The sequence below is a fragment of the Aptenodytes patagonicus genome, chromosome 13, assembly GCF_965638725.1.
Source record: "Aptenodytes patagonicus chromosome 13, bAptPat1.pri.cur, whole genome shotgun sequence".
Taxonomy (NCBI): domain Eukaryota; kingdom Metazoa; phylum Chordata; class Aves; order Sphenisciformes; family Spheniscidae; genus Aptenodytes; species Aptenodytes patagonicus.
The window spans coordinates 7,993,097-8,019,819 of NC_134961.1; the positions used below are offsets into that span (position 1 = coordinate 7,993,097).

General features: G+C 47.8%; 1 protein-coding gene and 1 long non-coding RNA gene across 2 annotated transcripts in view; one reads left to right on the forward strand and one right to left on the reverse strand.

Annotated features, from left to right (window-relative positions):
- MYH16 (myosin heavy chain 16) overlaps positions 1-14,130 on the reverse strand; it is a 32,010-nt gene extending 17,880 nt beyond the window's left edge. Inside the window, 13 exon segments of the mRNA XM_076351278.1 lie at positions 2,064-2,143; positions 2,956-3,108; positions 4,128-4,253; positions 4,676-4,750; positions 6,868-6,970; positions 7,344-7,469; positions 8,907-8,955; positions 8,957-9,009; positions 9,614-9,755; positions 10,958-11,056; positions 11,673-11,773; positions 13,304-13,367; positions 14,011-14,130. Coding sequence (XP_076207393.1) covers positions 2,064-2,143; positions 2,956-3,108; positions 4,128-4,253; positions 4,676-4,750; positions 6,868-6,970; positions 7,344-7,469; positions 8,907-8,955; positions 8,957-9,009; positions 9,614-9,755; positions 10,958-11,056; positions 11,673-11,773; positions 13,304-13,367; positions 14,011-14,130 — 1,291 coding nt within the window.
- A 3,765-nt stretch (positions 14,131-17,895) lies between these two features.
- LOC143166447 (uncharacterized) lies at positions 17,896-25,346 on the forward strand. Its single transcript, XR_012996401.1, has 4 exons — positions 17,896-17,959; positions 19,898-20,031; positions 21,313-21,389; positions 25,167-25,346. It is a non-coding gene; the product is annotated as an uncharacterized LOC143166447 (long non-coding RNA).
- The last annotated feature ends 1,377 nt before the right edge of the window (positions 25,347-26,723 follow it).

Below are 26,723 nucleotides of genomic sequence, written 5' to 3' on the forward strand. Positions count from 1 at the left end.
TATCAGATCCTAGTATTTTTTGCATACCAGTGGGAGGCCTGGTGTTTCCTGAAATGCCTGTTTAGTGCAGAGGGTTTCATATCTATAGTGTGAGTAATACAACTCCTAGAAAAGGTTGGTATGGTGCACAGTAGCAGATCTGCATGCCAACATAGAAATCAGGACTGTATTCCAGATTCTGAACCAATATAAACGCAGAATGATTCTTGTAATGATCTAGATTCATACCAGTCCAAATGGGACCAGAACCCTTTGAAAGCTCTTTCTTTCTAAGGCTATGGAAGTTTATTTGGTTTGCACTGGAGTTGGGAAGGTGTCCCCCCAGGTAAAAAGGCAGATTTTGTTTCACCTATATGTGGACAATTGGCTTTAATACAGTTTTTGTTTCTGTATTGGGTTTGCGTGGCAAGGGTTTGGTAGCGGGGGGGCTACAGGGGTGGCTTCTCTGAGAAGCTGCTAGAAGCTTCCCCCATGTCCAGTAGAGCCAATGCCAGCCGGCTCCAAGATGGACCTGCCACTGGCCAAGGCCAAGCCCATCAGCGACGGTGGTAGCGCCTCTGTGATAACATATTTAAGGGGGGGGGGGGGAACTGCACAACAGCAATTGCAGATGGAGAGAGGAGTGAGAATATGTGAGAGAAACAACTCTGCAGACACCAAGGTCAGTGAAGAAGGAGGGGGAGGAGGTGCTCCAGGCGCTGGAGCAGAGATTCCCCTGCAGCCCGTGGTGAAGACCATGGTGAGGCAGGCTGTCCCCCTGCAGCCCATGGAGGTCCACGGTGGAGCAGATACCCACCTGCAGCCCGTGGAGGACCCCACGCCGGAGCAGGTGGATGCTCCCAAAGGAGGCTGTGACCCTGTGGAGAGCCCACGCTGGAGCAGGCTCCTGGCAGGACCTGTGGCCCCGTGGAGAGAGGAGCCCACGCTGGAGCAGGTTTGCTGGCAGGACTTGTGACCCTGTGGGGGACCCACGCTGGAGCAGGCTGTTCCTGAAGGACTGCAGCCCGTGGGAAGGACTCACGCTGGAGAAGTTCATGGAGAACTGTCTCCTGTGGGAGGGACCCCACGCTGGAGCAGGGGAAGAGTGTGAGGAGCCCTCCCCCTGCGGAGGAAGGAGCGGCAGAGACAACGTGTGATGAACTGACCGCAACCCCCATTCCCCGTCCCCTTGCGACACTGGGGGGGAGGAGGTAGAGAAGTTGGGAGTAAAGTTAAGCTCGAGAAGAAGGGAGGGGTGGGGGGAAGGTGTTTTTAAGATTTGGTTTTATTTCTATTATCCTACTCTGATTTGATTGGTAATAAATTAATTTTTTCCCCAAGTTGAGTCTTTTTTGCCCGTGATGGTAATTGGTGAATGATCTCTCCCTGTCCTTATCTCGACCCACGAGCTTTTAATTATATTTTTTCTCTCCCCTGTCCAGCTGAGGAAGGGGAATGATAGAGCGACCATGGTGGGACCCTGGCATCCAGCCAGGGTCAACCCACCACAGTTTCATTTAAGCTTGAGTATCTTGGTCAACACCTTCTTTACCCTCTTACCAGAAAACCAACTGAATTATCCATCCTGGGACTAAGTGAAAGAGTCTGAGCTGGAACTGCCCCTTCATGCTGACAATCTGGTCCTGCTTAAGAGAAGGGAACCAAGCAGCTTTCTTTCAGCTTTTAAATGTTAATGAATAGTGAAATCTTGTATTCCCATGCTCATAACCTCACCGCTTCTCTCTATGCTGTTTTTAGAAGTGGGAAGTCCAGGTCTTGAATTTGTAAGACACACTCTTTCCACTCCCTGGAGGTAGCAGGCTTACACTCAGATTTTGGGGCTTTCTCCATTTATTAACTTTTCTGGCAGTGATTTGGAAGGAAATCATTCAGGCCCCTTGCCCTATTAACAATTAACAAGAAAGTCACTAGCTTTCTCAGTGTCTTTACTTAAGTGAACATGGCCATTATTTTTTCTCCCAGTCCTTATCTTCCCTGCCCAGACATCCCAAGGTTCTCAGTGCCTGTAATTGCCACTGTTTAATTCTGCAGAACAGGACAACCTCAGAGTATTTTCCTCATCCTACCGTACAATTTCCACCCTCCCCAGAAAAGCAGCTGCAGAAACTTCTGGACGTTCCTCTGAATTGCCATCAGGCCTAGCCTGTAGCAAACAGAACATGTGCGGCTTAGAAACAGTTCTGTTTCCAGGCAATGCATGTAGGGGGACTCAAAGTGTTCACGCTCAGTTGTATGCAGCAGAATGCTGGAGTCGGTATGCAGTCTCACTCAAATGGAGTAGGCCTCGATGCCCCACAATTTTTTGGCATGCAAGAAGAGTCATAGCAGTTTGCTGACGTAGGAAAAAGGACAACAGAATTGAATTTGTTTAAAAAAATGCTACTGTGGATGTAGAAATTGGAATTTTTGTGCACTAGAAGAGACAAATACTGCTGGAAATATAGAAATAGAAATATACAAATAAACTGGAAGCTAATTGAGAGGGTGGGTTTTTGCCTCCCGTCTTTCCTCTCCTCTATCCTGCAGTCACAGATACCACGAAGTGGCAGTGGCAGAAAAAGTGCACAGATCGAACCCAAAATCTTGTGACTCATAAACGTATGCATTGTGGTTGAGTTCCAGGAGACTCACTGCATCACCGTGTAAGTTAGGGGGTTTGGACAGGGGTAAGGCTCACTGCCAGACTACAGAGATCCTCCAGCTGTTGACCTTTGGAGTGGATGCACAGGAGGTAACGGAGCTACCCAGCTGCCTAGCTGCAATATGGCTCTGCTGCATGGAGCCGTATGGAAAAAGCAGGAGAGCTTTATTGCTTTCCTGTGTACTGGGATGCAGAACTTGGAAGTCCCAGTTGGCATTTTACGGTTCTTGCTAGTAAATGAATTACATTAGTGGTTGGTTTCTAACGCCGCCTTGGATTCACAGAATAGTTTCTAGTTTCTTCCCCACGGATACCTTCTTTACAGCATCTTTTTGTACTCAGTCCTTACCAGGAAGCCGTGAGCATGACATTGTGGCATGGTCATGGTCTTCGCCAGAGGTTCATCTCTCATGTCTTCCAGTGTGGCCAGGATCCCAGCATAGAAAAATATGTTGGAAGACAGGAGACTGTTAGAACCTGGAGTTCTAGATAGCCTTCGAGACTATGAAACTCTGGACTTGCTGAGTATTAGCACTCAGAAATGAGGATATTTTACTTCTTTGGTCTTTACATGTCGATTTATCTTGTTGTGATCTTGTCTCTGCTTACATTTACAAAAAGAATAAAGTTTGGGGAGGTTATGGGAGTGGATGACTAATATGCAGGAATTGGATTCCATTCACTTTTAGCATGGATTTTCCCAGAGTTCTTTAGCCTTTTCTGTGCCCAAGGTGTCTGGCTATAAAAAATAACATCGGGATCATCCTAAGACCTAGCTAAGTGGCACATAGTAAAGCAGGAGTGGAAATCTTTTCCTTGATGAAACCCAAATATACCTTGTGCTCTCCTGTGCCAGGAAACGCACTAAGTAGTTTCAGTGACAATGAAAAAGTAATAGTAATAATCTTGCGGCTGTTGTCTTTAGAAGTAAGATCAGGGCAGTGTCTGGCCCACTTTAACCTCCATCCATAAGTTGAAATTTAAGGATAGAATAGGCTGGAGGAGTGATGAGTATTGTGTAATTATTAATAAAAGTTGGGAAATGCAGATTTTAGGTTCATGCAAAGAACAGAATGCTCCCTTTTGCGTGGCTGTTACAATAGCTACTTTCATTGTGTTGTAACAAAAACACGTGCAAAATTAATGATATATGCTGCTAATATTAGCCACCTACAACAGTCTCTCTCCATTTTCCTTTCCAGTCTTAAATTGGATAAATGATCAGTTAGTAAGATTTTTGCCTGACTAAGGAATAGTAAAGAGCAAGTGAGATTTATCGCATAGCTTAAGGTGCACTTCATTTGCATTATATTAACTGTACTGTCTGATTAAAAGTCGGTTTGGGGAGCATTTGTAAGAGAGAACATTACATGCATGAGGAAGTGGGTTGCTGTAGAAACTCTAACTCTGCAGCTCTATCTACACCAAAGGCACGCTGAGTCATAACTGCCATCAATTGATTTAGTTCAATTTGGTGGGAGTAAACAGTACCTTGTTATATCCAATTCTGTACTCTTTCTCCCCCAGGTCAGTAGAGCCAAGCAGCAGCTCTGATGCCTTCTTATTGTCCACAAACCCTGGAGGGATTATGCTGGGATTCAGGCTTTGGTATCTAAAATGAGAAAGACGGGTATAATGATATGAGCTACAGTCAGTGGCGGTGCAGAAAGGCTAATCGCTGCTTAAGATCTTCTCTGGTTTAGCTTCCTAGCCCCACGGGCACGGCACTGAAATACTAGTGGTAAGGAAGCTTGTGGACATTTCTATCCGTCTGTGCAAAGTGGAAGTTCTTGGAGGGGCGTGCAGAAGTGTTGGAAGTAGGCATTCATGCCCACTCCCTCTGATTTCTCATGGAGGAGGTCACCGCACAGGATGCATACCTCCGGCATCTGGAAGTGGAAGGTGTGCATTCAGTAATAGCGTTGGAATTCAAAGAACATGAGTAACCGCCTATTCATAGCAGATTTGTTTGCTGTTCGCTGCTTTCCATTACTTGCCCTTCCACTTTATTATATATCATAGGTGAAAACTTACGTTGCTCTTCCCCTCTGCAATTCACTGTTTCCGTGGTTGATCCTGCAAAAAAAGGGTTGCAGGAGGCAATGCAGCCTAATAAATAATGGTGCCGATTTGTCTAGTTCCAGGTCGTGTATTTCCTAATTCTTTATGCTTCTCTCATGAAATGAGAGGTTTATTAGACATCCCGTCTCTAGCCCTGGCGCTTGGAAGCGTCTCTTAGACTAACATTCCCTCGAAGGGGTACAAGGTAGTCTGTGAAGTGATGACCCAACTTCTTTCATTCCTGAATAAAGGTCTGCTGTTCAGCCAGCCACAGCTTGTGCTGAAGGCACTGTGTGGCTTTGCCTGAGGATTGTTCTGCAGTGCTGCAGACGTCTACTAGACTGTTTGAATTCATTTGGAACAATGCAGTGGATGAAATGAGGGGATGTGCTGTGCAAAGCAGTCATCAGCTAGTTCAGCTGCTCCTGGAACGAGACAAAGAGGAATGGAGTGAAAAAACTAACGGGAGTTACCAAGGCTGGAGAGAGAAAACCTTCTGTATTATAAAGTCATTTGCATTTCACAGCTGGAAAAAAAAAAAACAAACAAAAAAACCCCACACAACAAGGTGGGAAGTGAGCCTGGTCCTACGTGGCCCAGGGGAACAAGCTTACATGCACGGAAGCAACCTTGGGCATGGTGTGAAGCTGAAACAATTTCAGGTAAATGTTGTTGCGTGATTCTGGCTTACAGTGTAATATAACTGTTCCTTCGGGGATTACCGTCATAGGAAGAGTTAACCGTGAAAGTCCTGCTCTCCACCAGCAAGCCTAGAGGAATAGCTCCATGAACTGATAACAGCGATTGGCTTTTATTTGCTGGCCGGACCAGCCCCTGGAGACAGAAGCATGCTACAGAGGACAGGCAGCACACAGTAACCTCATTTAGGCTTATGTGAAAACTCCCGCGTGGCTGTCAGCGATCAAGAGTGGGTGAAATGGCAGCATGGTGCATAATAAAAGCTAACAAGGATGTCTGAAAAGACTTGATTGAACTCGTCCATAACCGTATCAGCTAGCATTCAGCTTTGGATACCATAGGAATAGTAACACAGGACTTTTTCCATAATGTATTTCTCCTCTTCATTTGTGACTTTCAAGCCAAAATACTAACAGGCTGCTTCAGACCTTTCTTGCCCTGTTTCTAGCACTCGTGACAGCAAATGTAAGTACTGTGACACCAGCCTCGGAAAGATACACCACATCCTCCGGGTGCTGCCCTGCGTCTCAAGAGACTGGGACGTAATTCTCTGCTCTGCCATATCCTTCCTGTGTGACCCTGCAAGTCTCTTCGAGAGGTTTCAGTTGCCTAAACATAGTGACATTTTAGATGCATTCCTGTATCGCCAGCCTCTGCTCCAGCAGAGCACAGGTCTCTTCTAAGCCCTGTGTTGTATCTTTTTGCGCCTCGAGGATGGCCCAGTTACCCAAGGGCATTTTAAATTACACCAATGACACCAGATGCCAAAGTTTCTGTAACTGAACGCCACCCTTCTCTCTTTTAGTTCTGCATTGGTAAAATCGGGGTAACGGCATTAGCCAGCCTTGGGCAGGGTTGAAGATAAACTAGGGAGACTGAGCTGCTGCTGGAGTACAAAGGCATTGACGGCAGTTTAAATACAAGGGCATGTGTGATTGCTTACCCTGTAGAAGTTGGAGGCAGTCACAAAAGAGGACCCTCTTTCCTGCCTCTTGCTGCCACCAGCTAAAATCAATATTATTGCACAGAGTATGTGAGAGATGCTCTTGAAAAGCGGTCACACTGAAGCAGTATACTGCAGCCTCCAACATAAATCTGTCTTAACTGACTTAAGTTAGCAGTTCAGTGCTGTCTGGATAAACTACTAACCAAATAAAAATATACATTATTTTACCTGCGTTCTGCTTTGGTTTAGAGGTTGTTCTTTCATTGTTTACTACTCTAAAGAAATCCTCAAACCAGAAGTGAACATAGTCCTTGGATGAGAAGAGAAGCTGCATTCACAATATGTTGGCATACACGATTTTTTGCACTCTAAGTCAGTCTCCTCTCTCTTATGCTGGCGCTCCTTTACCAGTTTAGCATAGGCTGAGATGGAGTTGCACATGCAGAAGTAGAAATAAGATCCGACCCCATTTGATACCTCGAAATCTGAAAAGCTGTTTCCTAAACTGTTTCCCATTTACCTTTCAACGGCAGAGTCCTGGGCTGGGCCGATGACAATGCTAGTAGGCAGCAAGTTTTTCTGGTTGATAGAAACCTGGCATTTATCTGGGCAGCAGAAGGCCACTGCCAGGAGGGGATTATGTAGCCTGTCATTAAGCCGGGACCGCACTCACGCTTCTATCTGTGCACGCACGTTTCTGCAGCAGTGCTTGGTAGTGCCTTCACTGAGCAACGTGAACACAGTGCGTACCGTCTGCCTCTCTTAGTGCTGGAGGGGCAGAATTTTCAAGGGCAGAGCTAGATTGTCTTTCAGCACAGAAGAGAAGTATGCAGGGGCAGACACAGGCTGTTACCTGGATGAAGAGTGTTACAATGACAGGCTTAATCCTTCCCACAAAAGAATGATGGGGAAGCACTGGGCACCAGAACCGATGACATTTGCTTGCCGACGCATCGAGCTGACAGTATTGATTGTACCGCACAATGTTCACTCTACCTGCAGCCTCCTCCTCTTTAAAGAGGACCCAGAGCGGGGGCATGCTGGATTTCTGGAGCAAGCCCACCACTGCTTCATTCAGGGGATCTTCGTTCTTCTGTAGCCACCCTGTGATGCTGTGTCCCACTTGGAAAGGAGCAGGGGAGAAAAGGCATGACCAGTTCAGGTACGGCGAGAGAAAAGCCCAGTAGGAGTGCATGAGAAAGCAGATTTCTGATTGTTAACCTGCGTAGAGAGAGGGAGAAATCCTCTGTGGGTACAGGGAAAGGAAGCGAGTTAATGCTGGCATGGGAATAGCATTAATGCACTCCCTAGAGTCTCGGGACTCATGGGGGGCCCTTACCATGGAAAGCCCATTTGCCCTGAATAAATGGTCCTGCAGGACTGCCAAAGGAAAGGGTGTTGTGTAGAGATTATATTTTTACCTTTTAGGCTCCTACTTTGATAGGCTGACAGAGGGGACAATGTGGCTTATAGACTGGTATAACCAAGCACAGTCAGAACATATTTTGGCACAGTCAAATGTCACTTCCAAAAACCTGCTTGGTAGCAAAGAAAGGAAATAGTTGCTGAGTGTAAAAACGATAGAGCAAAGGGCCTGTGATTCATGCTCTGATCATATTCTGTCAGTATGTCTGTGCAGTGGAGTATATGAATAACTGGTGGAGTTCGATAATATGCTTAAATACTGTTCCCGCTGCTAAGCATTAGCGTGGCTGCCTGACAACACAGCAGAGAGGCAAGTCACATACACCAGGAAAGGCTAGACAAGCTGCAGCGAACTGCAGGACTCTGGCTCTTCCAGCAACACGTACGCAACAGAAGCAAAAATGAATTTAATCCTTTGGCTGATGTGCCTTTTGGGTAGCTTTCCTACAGTTTTGTGTTACTAGAAACAAGCCTTGGCTTGAGTTTTTGGGCTTTTGTTCCTTTTCAGAATATCTATAAGGATTATATTTTTAATCAAGGCCAGTGGCAACATGTTGAAGAGTCGTGAAACAGCCTTGCTGTTCTTTGTGCGTTAAAATGCTCGACTGCTGCGTCACTGGTCAGCCATTTGCACAATCAGTGTTTTCAATTAATTGTTACTGGAAAGGGTTTCTGAGATGCACATTTCTGTGTGGCAGAGCCAATCTCTGGCTGCAGTACTTCTTTAAGGCAACAGAGACACGTTAATTTGCACCAGCAAAGTACTTTTCCCGGTGTTGCCGTACGTTAAAACCTATGGAAGTTCGATGTGATCTATTCATGCAGAGGGCTTGGCCTCTACGTCTTGGCCTCATGTCTGACCTCACTAAGTGCATGCTCCAGCTTACTCAGGGTTAGAGACAGGGGCACGGCAGAAAGAGCACTGGTCTGCGCTCGCTCTGCCAATGTAATGCACCGCGGTGCTCAGAGTGAGCTTCTGCCCCTTTGCCTTTGCCTCCCTTGGGCTTGAGGAAGTTGGGTGATTTGCCCGGACGGTTGTTGTAATGGCAGCCTTCAGTGGCCGTCAGTGGCCTTGGGGGACACGCGCGTGCTGGCCAAATCCCTACTTCTGGCACTATAGTGCTAAGAGGGCACCTTTCTGCTCCAGCTTGTTCCCTGCTTTCACCCTGGGCCTGGTGATGCCCCCTCTGGAGCTCTCCGGACCTCAGACCCACGAGCTGAGTAACTTTGTCAGCCACTACTGGAGGGAAGATTAACATGTTAATCTGAGTAACAGGAAGAAAATCGTTCATTGTCCCCATCCCCTTGCTGCATACTCAGAAAAATGGTTACAGGCTCTGCTTTCAGGAGCAGGCAAGCTCTCCAGCCCTGCTGGGAACTCACTGGGAAGGACAGAAGGGAAGCAGGTCTCAGCTCTGTCCTTTCACACACACACCATTCAGCAGAGCTTACTGGCTGGAGCAGAAGCAATAACACACACCTCAAACAAGGTATCTGGGCTCCCGTACGCGCTGGGAGGTATGTGCCTGTTTGCTCCACCATGGCTCCAAAAACACCTGCAAAGCAGGGCTGTTCAACAAAGAAGGATCAAGTCCTTAGCTGACAGCTCAGCCATCTGGCTAGGCCTGCTGCCCTATGGCAGCTGTGAATGCCAGCTCTGACTCTCAATAGCACATCTGTTCATTTAAAAAAAAAAAAATCAGTGCGCTGTTTAAGGTCATTTTATATTCCCTGGAAACATGAGTCTGGTTTTAGCAGCTTTTTCAGTCTTAACGAACTGGCTGAGCTCTTAGCATGCTGGCTTTGTCCTGGTTTGCTATCACGGAGCGCAAGATCTCAACCTACCTCCGTGTTCTCCACCTCTGCCTGCTCCTCTCTTGGCTTCTGCTTGAACTTCATAGTGCCCAAGTGCATGATACCCCTAGTCAGCTTGTAAACGCAGATCCTCTCTTCTGGACCGGAGCCCAGGACATCAAAGGCCACCTGGTAGAAGGGACGCAGACCCACACAAGGGAATTCTTAATCTGCACCATAAGCTGGAAGCCAGCCCATAGTGCTAAACATCTAAAATAATTTTCCAGCCCATTGAAATTTGACCAGCCAGGTCCCTTCAGACTAGCATGGGACAGAGCAGCTTCATGTTGCTGTAAACCAGCCCTATGCTTTTCTTTCGTATACTGGTTTATGCTAGCCAAGAACCGTGCGCTTTGACAGCAGTTGTTCTAAGTGGCTGATACCGTGAGCAAAATGCAACGTATCAGCTGGGGTATCAGCTCATTCCGCTCTTCACCATGCTTTTTAAAATCAGCAGGATGAGCAGCAGCATCCCCTTACAGCAATTATCCCACATCTCAGCTAGCACAGATACGGAGGAAGTGTAGCTCTGCTGGGAACATTGTGCTTTGCTCTCACAGCATGCCCAGAGAAGGGAGAGCGCACGACTCTGAGCATGCCAGAGAATCTTGCAGTGTGTTACTCGTGAGCCATGATTTGGGACTGCCTGTCTTAGTGGCTATGAAAATCGTATCTGCTTTGTACAAAAGGCTTGTTTGCAATGTACAAATCCTGGAAGCTGTAAAATACCAACAGCTGCTAGAAGGGGCACTGTAAGTTCAGCAGCTGGAGACTGTTTGATCTCTCTGTAGCTCAAGTCCTGCTTATAATAATAGTCTCAGGAGGCAGCAGACATTCCCAATAAGCTCTTTTCAGTAACAGAGACTCTTCAAAATGATATTAAAAAGGAAAATATGTGTCAAAACCAGACAAAGGGTCAAGTCTTCCTCTTACAAAAGCGGCTCCTTGATATTACATATGTATGCGAGATGAGCAGGTTTTAACCCATGGTCTCTGCCACAGCTTTCAGATCTGTCAGTTTTCAGGCTTCAAACAAACCTCATAACCAGCTCATTTGAAGTCCTGCAAACCCCAGGCCATTGAATGTTAACCAGAAACTCCTACGTCAAGCTCATTTGCTCTGGCGCACATCTTTCACATTCAGGCTTCAGCTCACAGACAATTGAACAAATCTTTAGGCTATCCCTAGCTGCTCTTCCAGTAGCTTATTTATCCTCGGGTTGAAGAAGCTGAATTTTATTCCTAGGGGAAACTTAGGCCGGGGGGGGGGGGGGGGGGGCAGCATCCTGTTTGCTGCATTTTCAATTTCACTGACGTTTCTCCGGACTTACATTAGTGAGAAGTGGCTCTTCCCCATCATCCGTGTTGTCTGCTGTGATCCCACCTCGATGCACCCAGTGGTAATGATTAGGATTGGGCACAAGAAGCAGCTTCTGCAGCAAGAGACAGACCAAGAGGTGATTACACCAATTGCCATCAGTACAATCAAGGCATAACATGAGCTTTTTGACTGGAGGCTGAGGGTTCTTCTAGGTTTCAATTCCTGAGCACATTCTGAGTGTATTACTTAAGAAGAAAGCCTTCTGTGGGATGAGTTGCTTAGGCTACCTAGGAGATTTTGACATAGCAGCCACGTCAAAGTAAGTGGGATTGAACACCCAAACCTTTTCAACAGTATTGAAACACTTGTCCTGGCTGTCTTTCCTGTCCTGAGGAGACGTAAGCAGTTGACATGAAGCAGCTCAACCCTTCAGTTTGAAAATGATCATTTTTACCTTAGCGGCAGCCCTGCCAGGTCAAGCGGGACCTCACCACGCATTGATCAAGACAAGGGAAGACAGCTTTCTTTTCTCACTCTGGGCTGCCTAAGGAAAAGTCACTTGCAATCCTCTTCTTCCTGGATAATTAGTAACAAACCCCCACTGCAGAGAACCTAGTTCAATCTCTAGCCAAGTACAGTTCTGGTGAGTAGGTTTCTTATTCTAGAAACAGAGGATCGAGCAGGGGTGTGTGCATTAAAAGGAGAGAATAACACACACAGAGTGCCATACCAATAAGTTCAAGTTTCTTCTTGGAGAGAATCTGATGGAAACTATCATAATATCTCTTAGCTGCTTCCTGGGAAATGACATGTGACTTCTCCAGACCTGGAACACGGAGGGAAACACATCCAGGTGTAGGCAGCAGCCAGAGGTTGAAAAATCACGGCCCTGTGGATGTCAGTGAGAATTGTGCTTTTGATACCAGTGAAACCAGCATTTCACCAATGTCCTTTGGAAGTCCTGTGAGTGCAGCAAGAACCATAGTATCCTTCAGTGATGCTCTCAGAGCTTTTAAGCTTCACAACATTCCCACTGGCACAAGTTTTAGTACCGCTATTTTGGCAGCTAGTGAAATGGAGGCAAAAGATGCCATCGCTTGTCCAGTTACATCATTGCTGGATTCAGGAACAGATCTCCAGACTAACTCATCCTACTTCTAAGCGTCCTCTGAATTGCCAGTGCACGGTTTGTAAGATTGACCTGTGAAACGTGTCCTTACACTGCCCTTTCTTTCTGAGAAGAGCTCTGGAAAAGATGTTTTGTACCCTGTAATCACTCTCTCCATGCCTTCTGTCAGGCACTAACAAGCTTAGTTTGGCTTCTGGTCTCCCCAGAAAACATCCTCCTCTAGACCTCACTGTATCAATTCATTCAGCTGCACCAAATCACCAGACCTCGCTGGCAGTCCTGGCTGGGTGTTTTTCATCCCTGCCCCTCAGCTGAAGTCTTCTGTCCATATAGCTCTGCTGGTGAACGGCATCATGTGAGTTCTTCAGACAAATTTGGGTTGACTCAAACCACCTTTATTGTCAATTTTAGTTAGTCCGGGTGACTTCAGGGAGCGCTCATACAATCCCTTCTGCCAGCAGAGCTCCACTGAGGGTGCAGAAGGACCTTGAGCCAGTGCTGCTGCTTGCACAGTGAAGGTCTGTCCATGCACTTGCTCTCCAGGCCAGGCTGGAAGAAGCTGCAGCCTGCCAGTAAACAACCTGAAACTTGCCTTGGCCCACTGTCCAGAGAGGCAAATCCAACATATGGTCTCTGGGTGTGATGCAAATCTGGGATGAGTTGAAAGTAGGAGGGATGCAGACAATCCCACATTAAAGAATAACTGGTCCATATGTTTCCTCTCTCCTTTTTCTGCGTGCTAAAGGGCTTCAGGCAGGAAACATGGTGTGGTCTTTTTACCTTGAGAGCTGGGATTTGTGGTTCTCAATTTAGTCTCGGATGCACACGTGCAAACAAAGAACAATGCACCTTCCCTGGATAGCTATTTTTAGGGTCTTGGTTGCAAGACAATTATAGCGTTGTACTGATGCATGTGAGTAATGGTTGCAATATAATTGTAGAATTAAAAGTGTACAGCTTTTGGGGGAGGCATTGTGCCTTTTATGCGTTCACAGAGTCTCATAGGCAACTAAAGAAAGAAGAAATAAATTTGTCATCATCTACGGCACGTAACTTCACTGTGGAAGTAGGGGCAGATTTTGGGTTCACTTACAGCAGTGCAGATCCCTCAAGTTAATAGAATTCGTTTCAGATTTGCACGTGTCTGATGTAATCGGAACAGGGTCCATTCAACACAAGAAAAAAATCCAAAGCAAAATTAATATAAAGAATTATGTGCTTGCTTACAGCCCTCAGTGTTAGCCCCAGCCAGCTTGCCTGTGCTACCGAGGTGAATTCAAATAAATTTGCCCTAGATGAGAAAATAAAAGATGAGTCTGTTAATCAAGATTGCAATATCTGTAGGAAAACAGAAAGTAGCTGAGAGGTTCTGAGCATTCATCAGGGACAGACAGCGTTGCCTGTAGGGGCAAATTTGCAAGTCAGTGAGAGGAAATTTAATCTTTTCAAAGATCAGATCTATAAAAAACCTCTTTCTTCTTGGATTCTGTATTAGAGCTCAAAGAAATCCTCCTTTCTCTGCAGCATATGGCAGAAGTATGTAGCACACAGAAACAGAGGAATGAGACTTCAGTTGAAAACCCCGGTGTTTTACATTTTCACTGACAATTTCAAAATTAAAAATAATCTGCAAAAAATGAAAGCATTTTGAATCTTTGCAGAAGTAAACAGTTGAAAGGGCATTGATTTGGGGTTGATCCAAACTATTTTTTTCTTTTGACATATAAAAATATGAAGTCAAAACAAAATCAACTGACGAACTTAGTTCAAGAAAATGGGAACCAATAATGCTTCATGTGAAATGTTAGTAAATATAAACTAACTGTAGTGCTTGAGGAAGCATTTTGGTTTTGTTTTTATTTCTTCTGAGGGATCATCTTTGTATGACCTACTAGTGACCTACCAGTGAAATCCAAAGAAGGGCTGGTACTTACAAAATGGGAGGAATTGTTCTTCCTTGTAGTTTTAGCATTACCAAGGGTCTCCAGAACAGGATGCGCCTGGGTGATTTGATCTTCCAGGGATTCCCACCAAAAGAAGATAAAAGGCAGCATCAGCGGGATGCTCAACGCTGAAGACTTGGGCTTTGAGCACAACTACTCCTCACCATCCAAAGCAACCCGTTAAATACATTTTCTTGTCAGTCAGCTCCCACAGAAAGCCGAGTTACTGCTGCGAGCAGTAATTCCTTTTCAGGTTCAGCCCTACCGAAGGCTCTCCGCAGAGGTCCAGCCTTGTGGATTTGGGGCAGGCCAGGAGTCTGGCTAATCTCCCCAGTTCCAAGAAGCAACACCAAATGCAAAGTGTAATGCAGTTTTCAGTGCTTAGTACGTCAGTCTTCCAGAAAAGAGTTTCGGGATGTGCCGGGATTGAGAGACCCACAGGGGAATGGCAGAGCAACGCTGGGATCTGCAGGCAGAAAGCTAGGAAAGAGGAGTGAGGTTGTTTGCTTGTAGGAAGAGGAAGGTTATTCCAAGGATAGAGGGCAGCATAAGACAGGCTAGGAATGCGTGTAGGGTAGGTACAGCCTCGGGGGGAGAAGTTGTGGAGGAGGAAACAGGCGCAGAGGTACAAGCTGGGACATGACAATCCAGAGCTCTGGTGGTGAGGAAGCTGGGAGGTGAAATAGGAAGCCATCGAAGGAATCCCACAAGGCTAGAATAACAGGATTTTTGCTGCAAGGCCAAATGTAGCTGCTATTTATGTCTTTAAATTCTGAATTGTTTTACTGACCCCCATAGTAGAGTCAGAGGGGAGAGGAAAGAGAAAGGAAAGAGAGGAAAAAAGAGAGCAAAGAAAAGAGAGAGAAAAAGAAGAGGAAGGGGAAAGAGGAAAGAGGAAAGAGGAAAGAGGAAAGAGGAAAGAGGAAAGAGGAGGGAAGGGAAGGGAAGGGAAGGGAAGGGAAGGGAAGGGAAGGGAAGGGAAGGGAAGGGAAGGGAAGGGAAGGGAAGGGAAGGGAAGGGAAGGGAAGGGAAGGGAAGGGAAGGGAAGGGAAGGGAAGGGAAGGGAAGGGAAGGGAAGGGAAGGGAAGGGAAGGGAAGGGAAGGGAAGGGAAGGGAAGGGAAGGGAAGGGAAGGGAAGGGAAGGGAAGGGAAGGGAAGGGAAGGGAAGAGAAGAGAAGAGAAGAGAAGAGAAGAGAAGAGAAGAGAAGAGAAGAGAAGAGAAGAGAAGAGAAGAGAAGAGAAGAGAAGAGAAGAGAAGAGAAGAGAAGAGAAGAGAAGAGAAGAGAAGAGAAGAGAAGAGAAGAGAAACCACTGCTCTCAGCCTTAGAAGCTGCGATGCCTCTGCATGCTGAAGCAGCCATTAGCATGGAGCGCTTCTTTCTATTTGCTACCAAACAACATACTTCTTTGCTATCATGAGAAAAAAAACCAGGTCTCCCTCCCTGACTATTGATGCTTATGTCTCTCTTATTATTTGGACAACTTGCTCTTCACAATATTTTACCCAGATAAAACACTTTTTACTATGTTTTGTTTTTGCAGGTGGCAGGAAATAAAGTGCTGGGAAATCCCACCTGGCCAAGGATCCCTGAGGCTGCTCTACAGCACTGCTCTCTCAGGAATCTCCATGCTCTCTGCAGACACTGTGATTATTCCTCCCACTGCTATTTATTTCAGTTTCCAGACCACCTGCAAGCCCCCAGAGCTCTCTGTGAAGGTAGATTCATTGCAGCCACAGATCAATATCACCCTCTGTTTTATGAATGGGAAAAAAGAAATGCAGGGAATTCATTTCAAGACAGGGCAGAGCGAAGCAGAGAACTCGCATGTCCTGGTGCTTTGCCATTTGCTTTTAACAAGTGACAGACAGGCAGGGAAAAGGGGCTTGGACACGAGCTGACACTGGAAGATTTAAGTCACACACACACCCCGCCAATTTACAGCAGCACAGGCTGGCCCCCTGAGTCAGGACCCGTTCCTGTCCTGCCATTACCCCATGCTGCTTTGCTATTCCCCTCTGCCCTTTCAAATCATAGATCCTCACGTGGGTGTAGTGCTGACATAGGTTGTCCAGGACGCTGGCCTCGTTCAGGAAGGTCATGTTTGCCATGTCATCGATCTGGTTGAACTTGGGTGGGTTCATCATCCACCGTTCCATCCGTCTGCTGGACATTCTTCACCATGATGGTCTGCAGTGTTGGGGAACGGGAAGAAGGTGGTCTTATCCCAGATAGGTCTCCATGAACCACATGGGAAGACACTCTCTTGGACGTGCTTCCACTTCAGGTCTTGTTCTAGCTGCCACTGCCTCTGGCTGGTGGCCTCAAGAAAGGACTCCCACAAATCGGCTGACCCGCAGAGCAAAATAGGTCTGGACTCAGACATGGTTGCACTTCCCCTGGGGGCAGTAGGCTACTGCTGTCCTGTTGAACCCATAAAGTAGAGCTTAGCTGGTTGATTACCATCTTCACCATGACTGTCATCCTTTTCAGATTGGATCTCCCCAGCGAGGAAACCCACTTTCTCATCCTTTACCCAGCAGGATGTCTTGATGTCATAGGCCTTGTTCATGGCCTCAGTTTTCTCCTTCTCAGGAGGAGCCAGGAACTGCATGGGGTCAGCATCATCCACACGCTCTTCCTTATAACCATCAGACGTCTTGGCTTCTCTTCTAGGCAGAAGGTAAAACTAGAAGGAAAGGAGAAGGGGAGCGTTGCTTCCCACATTGCTGAGAAAGCAGATTGAAGAAGCCTGGAATTTCCTGGGGTGCTGTCCTGTTCACACCAACAATACCTTCCAGTTCAATAGGAACCTGCAGCAGAAGGAACAGGCAAGTCAACATCCCAAACCTGGGTGGTAGTTCCTAAGAGGGGCGAGAAAGTGAGAGATGAACTGAGGAGAAATAGGGAGAATGTTCCCACTTTCTCTTCAGCCTTCCTCCTTGTCTAGTGCTGAGCCACTGGGAACCTGCCTATGGCTGAGAAGGAGGGCCTTTCTCCCGTCTTTTGTTCCTGAACACTGTAAGACCCTAAGGCCCAATTCTGGTGAGGACAGTTCTTGGATGGGGGGTGCCAGTGGGATTTTGGGAGTACTGAGGGTGTTGGTGGTTTTCTGTGGTTCCCAGAGAAACCCATGAAGTAGCTGTAAGTCAGAGCAACCACAGAACTTCTCACTCTCTCCCTGGGGTAAGGCAACTCCCGTGCAGATGCCTCCTGTGCAGTATGGGTATAAACCCTCTTAGCATGAAAGGCTACAGCAGCGCACAAAATAGCACAGAGGCAGGCACAGCTGTAAGAGGGGTTCAGAGGAACCTGAAAGGGAGGACCCAGTTCATCAGCTCCTGTCCTCAGCCATCAAAAACCACCAGGGTCATCCAGGAGAGTCCGTGGCGCATCCACTCCACATGCCCCTTGGTGGTTTTCACCCTTGTCACAACCTGACACCATACCTGTGGCAAAGCCATCCCACAGGAGGGAGCAGGGAATTTCAAGGACGTGACTCACGTCCCAAGGCTTTGCATTTTTTGGGATCTGTTCCATGTTGGGAGCAGACTATGTCCCACACTCCAGGCAGTCTTACTTCCCCCACCCACACATCTGAACTAGCTTTAATATTGTCAAGGCAACAGTCAAACTGCTGATGGTGAGTAGTCTTCGTCAGTGTCCAGCTACCTAAAGACGTGCCTCCTGGGGACCTACAATACCTGCTCAACTTGTTGCTCCCTGCAGAGGCAAAGCTGATTTCATCACTACTGTGCATTACATAGATTAAAGGGAACATGGGCTATGCTGTGGCTTTGTTTTGCTGTGTGGACACACTGCCCAGGCCAAGGGCTGTTCTTTCCACCTCTGCGGCCCCCGTGCTGACAGCCCCAAGCAATGCTTCGCCCCGGCCTCGTGAGTCACGCCATCTGCACAGGAGTTAGAGGAGCCAGTCTGGGGTAAGCCGGAGAAGCCCCTGGGGTGGGCGGGGGACTCTGCCGGCAGGGTCTGGTTTTAGAGGCTACTGCTTGGGCTAAAGTCAGAATAGCTTGGCACTGGTTAGAGACAATGGATGCGCTGACCCTTCTGGTGATCTCATTTCCCCCACCATCCTCCTGAAAACCTTAGTGGTCTAAAAATATATGCGTGCAAGGACTCCAAGGCAGCAGTGCTGCACCTTCGGAAGCCAGTTTCAGGGCTCAAGAAGGTCCTGGTGTAACACTATCATAGAATCATAGAATCATAGAATCACTGAGGTTGGAAAAGACCTCTAAGATCATCGAGTCCAACCGTCGACCCAACACCACCATGCCCACTAAACCATGTCCCTAAGCGCCTCATCTACTCGTCTTTTAAATACCTCCAGGGATGGGGACTCCACCACTTCCCTGGGCAGCCTGTTCCAATGTTTCACCACTCTTTCAGTACAGAAATTTTTCCTCATGTCCAACCTAAACCTCCCCGGCGCAACTTGAGGCCGTTTCCTCTCCTCCTATCGCTTGTTCCTTGGGAGAAGAGACCGACCCCCACCTCGCTACAACCTCCTTTCAGGTAGTTGTAGAGAGCGATGAGGTCTCCCCTCAGCCTCCTTTTCTCCAGGCTGAACAACCCCAGTTCCCTCAGCCGCTCCTCATAAGACTTGTTCTCCAGACCCTTCACCAGCCTCGTTGCCCTTCTCTGGATCAGTTGCAGTCTGCTGCTCTGGAATGAATTTCACCCATAAAGCAGGAAGAAGAAACTTTCCTCTGTCTATTTCTACTTCTGATCAGGGAGAGATAAGGAACTGTAACAGCTCAGCAATGATTTCCCCCTTCAGTCTATATCATTAAATCTGTAGACTTGCTGGGCTTAGATGCCCGCATCTGCAGTGTATTTTTGAGACTTGATTCTGTGGCCCCTTTCCACAGAAAGCTCAGGACTACACTGTATCTCTCACCTCCCTGAAATACGTGGACTCGCATGGTCTCTGAAACAGATCAATGAAATGTTAAACGAAACACCTACAGAAGACAAATGCATGTGACCGAAAATAGTTCATACTTGCATCAAGCAGTTTCTTGGGTGCAGGTCTCAGACCTTTAAGGAACTTTAAATTCTTTATGCCTCACCATCCTTTTACAGCTGGGGAAACTGAGGCACAGCATGACGACAACATAAATCTTCAGAGTTGTCCACCCATTGTCAGTCCGGTCTTTGGCAAAGTACCGACAAAAAGTCTACTTTATTCTGGCCTTTCAGTCTGAAGTCAGTAGGGGTGACTGGCGCTTAGCTTCTCTACAGGCAGCCCTCAACTCCGTTGTTTAGGTACCCAGACACAACACACGTTTTTAAAAGCTTAGGCGTAAATGTAGTCCCAAAAGCCATAGGTCAAGGAAGTGGTAAGGCCGTGCCAGCCATTGGTGAGTTAAAATTCCGAAATTTCATTTCCCAAAGATCACCTGGAATTTAATTAACTTACGGTTAAAAGACCTGTGAGTTCAAGGCTACTTCTTGTAAAACACAGTGAATATAAATCCAGACGGTCTTCACGTACACCTGCAGGCACTGTCCTTTTCTCTTTCTGCCTCTGCTTGCAGTTTCTGCCCCATGGAGGTATCAGGTCCTTGCTGATCCCCACCCCTTACCTCTTCCCCGCAATCACACACAGCAAGTACCTACCAGGCTAAACCCATGATCCTGGAAGATGTGTGTTTACAAGGGCTGGCCAGGCTCTTTCATAGCTGTCCAAAGGGCCTGAGCCAGCACTTCACGTTTTAGAAGAGACAAAACATTCCTTATCCCTAAGTTCAGCAGGCTGTAGCGCTGGGAGCCTGATTGGGAAAGCTTTGGTCCCTCAGGAGAGATCGGATAATGCGTTGTTTCCTGGGGATTTCTCCTTGTCTTTCCTTTCCTTATAGGGTGTTTTATGAACTCAGCTGCTGGAGCACAGGGACAAGAAGCTGAAATAGGACGACCGTCTAGTGAAGCCCTCGTTCAAAGTCACAACTTCGGCTCTGCCCTTCTTGCCGAGGTGGACTGGCGGATTTCATCGGTGAGAGGAGCTGGTGTTTGGCAGACAAACCTCAGACTGAATCCTTGGCAGGAGCAGCTACATTGGTGATGGAATTAAAGTTTCGTTTTAAAATAATTTCTAGGCCCCATGTTTATGATGAATTAATTCTGTGTGTTTGCTACAAGCAGAGAGGATGAAGACTATTGTTGTGTTACAGTCTTGCTTGTTTCAGTGGCTCAGTGAATGTGAACTGCCCCAAAAGACAACTGCTTCTGTATCAGCTTTAAGTATTTCTCTGCTATATTTGCCTCAGCTGGAGTGTCTGGGACGTGGTTACTCTGCAAATATTGCCATGGTGGATGTTTCGGGTGAATACGCTTGGGATAGAGTTTCCAAGCAGGAAGATTCAGATAAACAGCCGCTTCGAGGTGAAAATTAGAGAGTTCATGTTACACCCATCTCTTGAATTTGTAACTGACTCTTCACCCTGAAAATCTGATTCTAAGAACTCAGCGTGTCCCGTTGGGAGCAGAATAATACCACAGAAACCGTGGCCAGCCTGAGTCTTGAATATTGAGAATTGTGATTAACTTCTCAGGAATGTATGCGGAGCAAGTCATGTTTTCTGGGCTTTTTTAGGTAATTATTTCAAAACTTGAATCTGTGAATGAGGATTATAAACAGTTCCCAGACAAACATCTTAGAGAAAGACATGAAATGCATCAAATAAACAATGGGTTCTGACCTGTTCACTCATGAGTAACGTGCATAAATGTCTGTTCTGACTGCATAGGAGGAATGAGCTGCAAAGGGAGCAATCGGATCTCTCCATGAAGTGATACAGGTCAAAATGGCAAACCTTAAATAGCTACAAGCTCGCTCAGCCCATGGACAGATCAGCAACGGCTAGAACTCAGCCAAATTGCTTCCTGAGTGACTAGGATGCCTCTTGCTGAGTTTAATGAAATGTCATTGCAGTTTCCATAGCATAGGCCCCGTCCTGTGTCTCCCCTGGCCACGCTGTTCTCCAGCACATCAGGGCACTCTGTAAATCCCGCTGCGACGGCCCGGGTTGGGCTGCAGCTGGTTCCTCCAGCCACATCCCGTTACAACGATTGTATTTTCTGGTAAAGGAGGTTTTTGAACGTTCTCTTAGAAAATGAAGGAGACGTGTTCTGCAGTGACGTGAACTGACAGCGCTGCACAGGGAGCTCTGCAGGCGACGGATCACGGGGAGGGAGTTGTCGGCTAAGCAGGATGCTTGCCTTTGGTGTGGGCTCAGTTTCTTGCTCTGACACAGATTTCTTCATCATCTTACAGTGAGACTAAGAGTCCAGCTTTCCTGCCTGAAGGGATGGGGAGCGTAACCATGTTTCAGATTGGAAAATGGTCTTCAGGTAAGGGGCAAATCAGCCCATATAGTACAGACCACATGGAAGAAAGGCTCTGGTCTCTCCCTCTTAGCGCTGCCAGGGATCCCAGGCTAAACACAGCAGGCCGGGTGTCCATAATGACATTCCCAGTTACAAAGAAGGAGGTTGTAAATGTACGGAGGGCAGGGAGAGGAACAGGCAGCACAGACCCACTTTTGACGGCTCGCTGTAGAGCCTCAGCCTTTGCGCTGTAGTGGCAAGCCTTGGAGTAACGAGGAACTCGGTTCAGATGCTGCCTTTTGGGGTTGCATTTCAGTAGCAGCAGCAGCAGCAAACTGATCTCTGGTGGTTAGGGAAGGAATGGTATCCGGATCAGAAAGCCCTGCTGAAGGATCACAGGGTTATATAAAGACCTGGCCCAGGAGCCTGCAAGATGTTTTTGCATTTATTAGTCATTTAAAAAATAATGCTGGTTCTGTAACGAAAGCTGTATCCTCATTCTCAGCTGTTGTCTGTTGCTTGCTTGGGGAGGATCAGTGTATTCTTGTGAGGGCTGGAGGGGTATTGGCTGTACGGAGACCCGACCAGTCTCTAACCAAACAAGGGCAGGTCGCTGCTCGTGAGGCACAGAGGGTCTGATGGGGAAGACGCCAAGTGCTTTCAAATCCCACTAGGTGCTCAGTGAGTCATGGGTCCTGCAGAAGACAGTCTGTGCGGTTATATGATCAAAAACTCTACGGGGAAGTGTATGCACATGAAAGCAAAGTTAAAGTCTTTCTGGTGTCTGACTTTTCAGTGCTCAGCTTTCCAACTGTAGGACTCTTTTAATGCAAGGAATTACGGAGGCAAAACAAACAGCCCCAAAACTTCTGAAGGTTTTTGTTAAAGGAAAAAGAGGGGAAAAAATTCCCTGAAACCTCTGGCATGTGGCATCAAATTGACCCCACACAGACCGTTGGCAAGGTTGGGAATTTTTAAGCCATGGCATAGACTTTGGCCACTCGTGCTCATGGAGCGACACAGAGCTCTGCCGAGTGTCTCTGCCCTAGGTGGACCAGCTGTACAGAGGGCTAAGCCAACTGTTCCACCAGGGTTTAGCTGCGTCTGCCAACACCAGAGGAGCGTTAACAGTCAGAAAACAGGTCTCTGCCCAGATCTGGAAGGGAGTGGGGACTAACAGCGCGCCTGCCCATCCCTTCCTGTCTGCCCTACCTTAGCTCTCCAAATTTATCTGACACAGAGGTCAGGAACAGCCAAAACCCTCAGAGCCCACCCTAAACCTGAAGCAGGTCTATCAGTTAGTCTTCCCCTAGCCCCAACCTTCAGCCTCAGGGCTCTATGTCTAGTTCTAGCCAAGGACCGCCACCAACCAAATCCTTACGCTTAGCCAGAGACCATCGGGAGCCACAAGCTCATCCTGGACAGGGATGTCTCCCAGCCCCCAGCAGTGGGACTGGGCCAGCCTCATCTCGCCAACGGGCCCCAAATCCCAGCCCCGTCCTGGGACTGTCCCTGGGTCAATCCCTTCCAGCACAGGCCTGGGGCCGCTTTCCACCCCATCTCTGACCCACCATCCACAGCCCTGGGCGGGGGCACCAGTAAAACCACAGCCCTACCCCTCACCATGGACTGTGATTACCGTGGTCTCAACGTGGGCCATCAGCAGCTTCATTAGCAGGTCTGCAGGTCCTTCACCGCCTGCGTTTGGAAGATCACCTGCTGGAATGCTCCGTTCCTGCTGCGGGCACCTCCTGTTCGCTTTACTCTGCCTGTAACGTTCAGGAGCAGAATAGACAAGATGGAGCGGGCAGGAGGGAGCTCTGCCGTTCCTCCTCCCCTTGTTGCCCCTTTTTCCCAGGGAGTTGCGTACCTCAGCCTCAGAAAAATGAACCACACCGATTAGGTGGCTGACATGCGGAATTTGAGTACATATTTTTACCTATCTAATCCCCAAATACAAGCCGCCCCAGTTAAAACAAATCTGCTTGGAGGATCACACCAGCTGGACGGTGCTGCCCAGGGGCTGCGCTGGTGCGCAGGGAGCTGCTCCCACCGGCTTGGCCAGGACAGTCCTCAGAGCAGGGGAGTGGCAGAAAGGAGATGGCACAATGAGATGTAATTACTGGGGGGGCCCCCCCGAAAGCTCATTGCCAAATCAGTGCTTGTATGAGATGTGAAGCAGTTGAAACAGAGACGAATATCGCCCCCGGGCTTAGCAAAAAATTATCTTCAGCTCCTAGGATCAGGTGGAATATGCGTGTTGAATCCTCTTTTTAGCATTTCCTAAGCATGGCTTTCAAACAAAGGCCCCTAAATACACATTTTAAACAAAGACACTGATTTCTGTTGAAATGCTCTCCTCAGCTGTGATAATGGGAGGCGCCAGAGCAAGGGAAACCGCCGGAGCCGCACTGTGCGGGCAGGAGAACGGGAAAGCTCCTCTCCCTGTCTAATTAAGCTGCACATGGAGTCCCTGACAGCAAAGTGACATCCAGAGGCTCAAGACCCCATGATTTATATGGGGTTTCTGGTGTTTTCATGGGGTTTCCCTTCCCTATATGATTTACAAGGGACTCCACTCCTTTAGAGAGCTCCTTAGCCTTTCTCCTACTAGGTGCCACGGAGCAAGGTCACGCGTGATTTGTATAAAATTATGTGTTTTTTCAGTAATTCCAAGGTTTCTCCATCACTCCGTTGTGTCTCATCCCCCAATTCACCGTAGATTTCTCTGTTTCAGTTCCCTGAGTTACAGATTCAGGGACTAAAGGAATAATTATTACTGTGCCCCGTTAGGAAAAAAAAAAAAAGAGTTAAGATTTTTGGCCATAGGTGATTATAGTTTCCGCAGCTGAATAAATCAGTGTCCCATAACTGACAGAGGATAATGGATTTAATAAATAGCTATGATTAAGTCTGATGTTATTTTTAAATAATTTCAAAAACTGTTACTCTAATCCCTCCATGGCTGGCAGAAAGGATGCTGCTTAGAAGTTAAAATTAGTTCCTTAATGTTCAGCCTGGTGTGGAGTTACGGGCCCTCCAGGGCTGTGCTGGTTTTCTGGGGCATCCGCTTACACCGTCTGCCTAATGGACGTTAACAGCTGCGTTTGGGGAGTGGGAAAGGGCTCCCACAGCTCGCACTGTTAGCTGTTCTCCGTCCCGGGGCTCAGTTCACTCCGCAGGAGCTCCCACCGACCCCAGCCCAGCTGCTGGGATAATGGGTTGGCGTTACACTTCACGGTGTTATCCCCTTTACAAGCTCTCTTCCCCCACAGCAATTCCCTTTGGAGAACAAGTCTGATGAGGAGCGGCTGGGGGAACTGGGGTTGTTCAGCCTGGAGAAAAGGAGGCTGAGGGGAGACCTCATCGCTCTCTACAACTGCTTGTAGCGAGGGGGGTGTCGGTCTCTTCTCCCAAGTAACAAGCGATAGGACGAGAGGAAATGGCCTCAAGTTGCGCCAGGGGAGGTTTAGATTGGACGTGAGGAAAAATGTCTTTACTGAAAGAGTGGTTGAACATTGGAACAGGCTGCCCAGGGAAGTGGTGGAGTCCCCATCCCTGGAGGTATTTAAAAGACGAGTAGATGAGGCGCTCAGGGACATGGTTTAGTGGGCATGGTGGTGTTGGGTCGACGGTTGGACTCGATGATCTTAGAGGTCTTTTCCAACCTCAATGATTCTGTGATTCTATGATTCTCCTTAATTCCCAGGGAATTACCAGCTCTGTCAGGCCTCTTTATCAATAAATATAGATCTCTTCTGTAAATATCAATGTGACTTTTTTTCTCTTTTTTTTTTTCAGCACCTACTTTTCTGAGTGGGCGATCCTGTTTCTTGGCTGGAAAAAGGCGCTGAAGAACACTTTGCCTTGACAAGCACCACACAGAGGGACAAGTTTTCTGGTCCGTGTAACCTCATAGAAGTGTTAGGCGTGAATAGTCTACTTGCTCAACCAAATAAAAACTCCTATCAAACTTGAACTAGGATCGCAGGAATGGGGATGTCCCACAGTGCAGCGGGCAACCACGGCAGAGTCGGTATTTATCAAACCCACTTTAACGGGCCAAATTCCCAGGTATTTGGGAGAAAATTAAGCTGCCTTTAAGCAGCTCCCCCTCCTCTTGGTGCCACCCCATCGCAGAGCCCCAATACGTTCCTGTACCGACCGCAGGGACGAGGCACTGGGCTGGGGACCAGTTTGCCCTGACCTGCCGTAACCGTCGGCAATGCAAGATGTGACGCTGCGCTGCCACCCGCCCCCGGGGACACCTCTCCTCCTCGTCTGCCAGCTCTAATGATCCCGTGGCCACAGCGGGAGTTGTTTCAACTGAATTGACGGAAAACCATGCTTATTTGTTTATTTTCTTGGGTTGCTTTCCCTTCAAATGAGCTGTCTGAACTGACGCATCCCCACGGCTCCTCGGCTGCAGAGGAGCGGGGGGAGAAAAGCAAGGGAGGGGGAGAAAAGCAGGACCGCTTTTTTGAGGCCGCTACACTAAATTAGGGGAAACAACAAGCTGCACCTTGAGCCTTGGAAAATCCAGCTGCGGTCCTCGGCTTTGCCTCTGGCTCAGCAGTAAGACAGGGATAACAATAAATCCCTTCTCCCACCTTCTGCATGTCCTGATTAGATAGACTGTAGCGGAGGGGGGCTGTCACTTATTATGTGCTTGTTTAGTGCCTGGCACAATGCAGCTCTGATCTCGACTCAAACCCGCGGCTGCTGCACGAACAATAGGACTGATATGAATCTCATGGCTGGCGGTGGGGAGGTTCACCGGCTGCCCGACGTCTGCCTCCCCGGGAGGAATTGGTGCAGGCTGCAGAGTTAGCGCTGCCTCCCTCCGGGATCGTGCGCCGGGAGGATGCATCCCAACCGAAAAAGGAGGAATTTCCAGGCTCCATCCCTGCCACACTTGGGAATTGCCCCGCATCCACCAGCAGTTACCTCGGCAGCTGGTTCAGGAACCCACATGGATATTTCCTTGGTGTTCCCGTAACAAATAAGTAAAATTAATTTGTTGATGTTAACTTAATGGACTACATTAGAGCTGATGGAGAAAATACGCTGTCTGAGCGCAGACGTTCAGGGGGTTGGCAGGAATCCCTACCTTTGCTCGCTCTCTGCCAGGTGAGGTTCTCCTTTCACAGAAGGATTGCTCAGACAAGCTGCTGTGGCCGTGCAACCTCCTGCGACGGAGCCTGGGCTGTTCCTGCCTTGCCTAACCCCGACGCAGAGATGCCACACGCTGACTTCTTTTCTGACCAGTACCTTTCTCTGCTTGCAGTGAGGGTAAACCTATTGAAGAAACATGAAAAAAACCAGAGGAGGAAAAATCAGTGCTTTTATCTCAGGGCT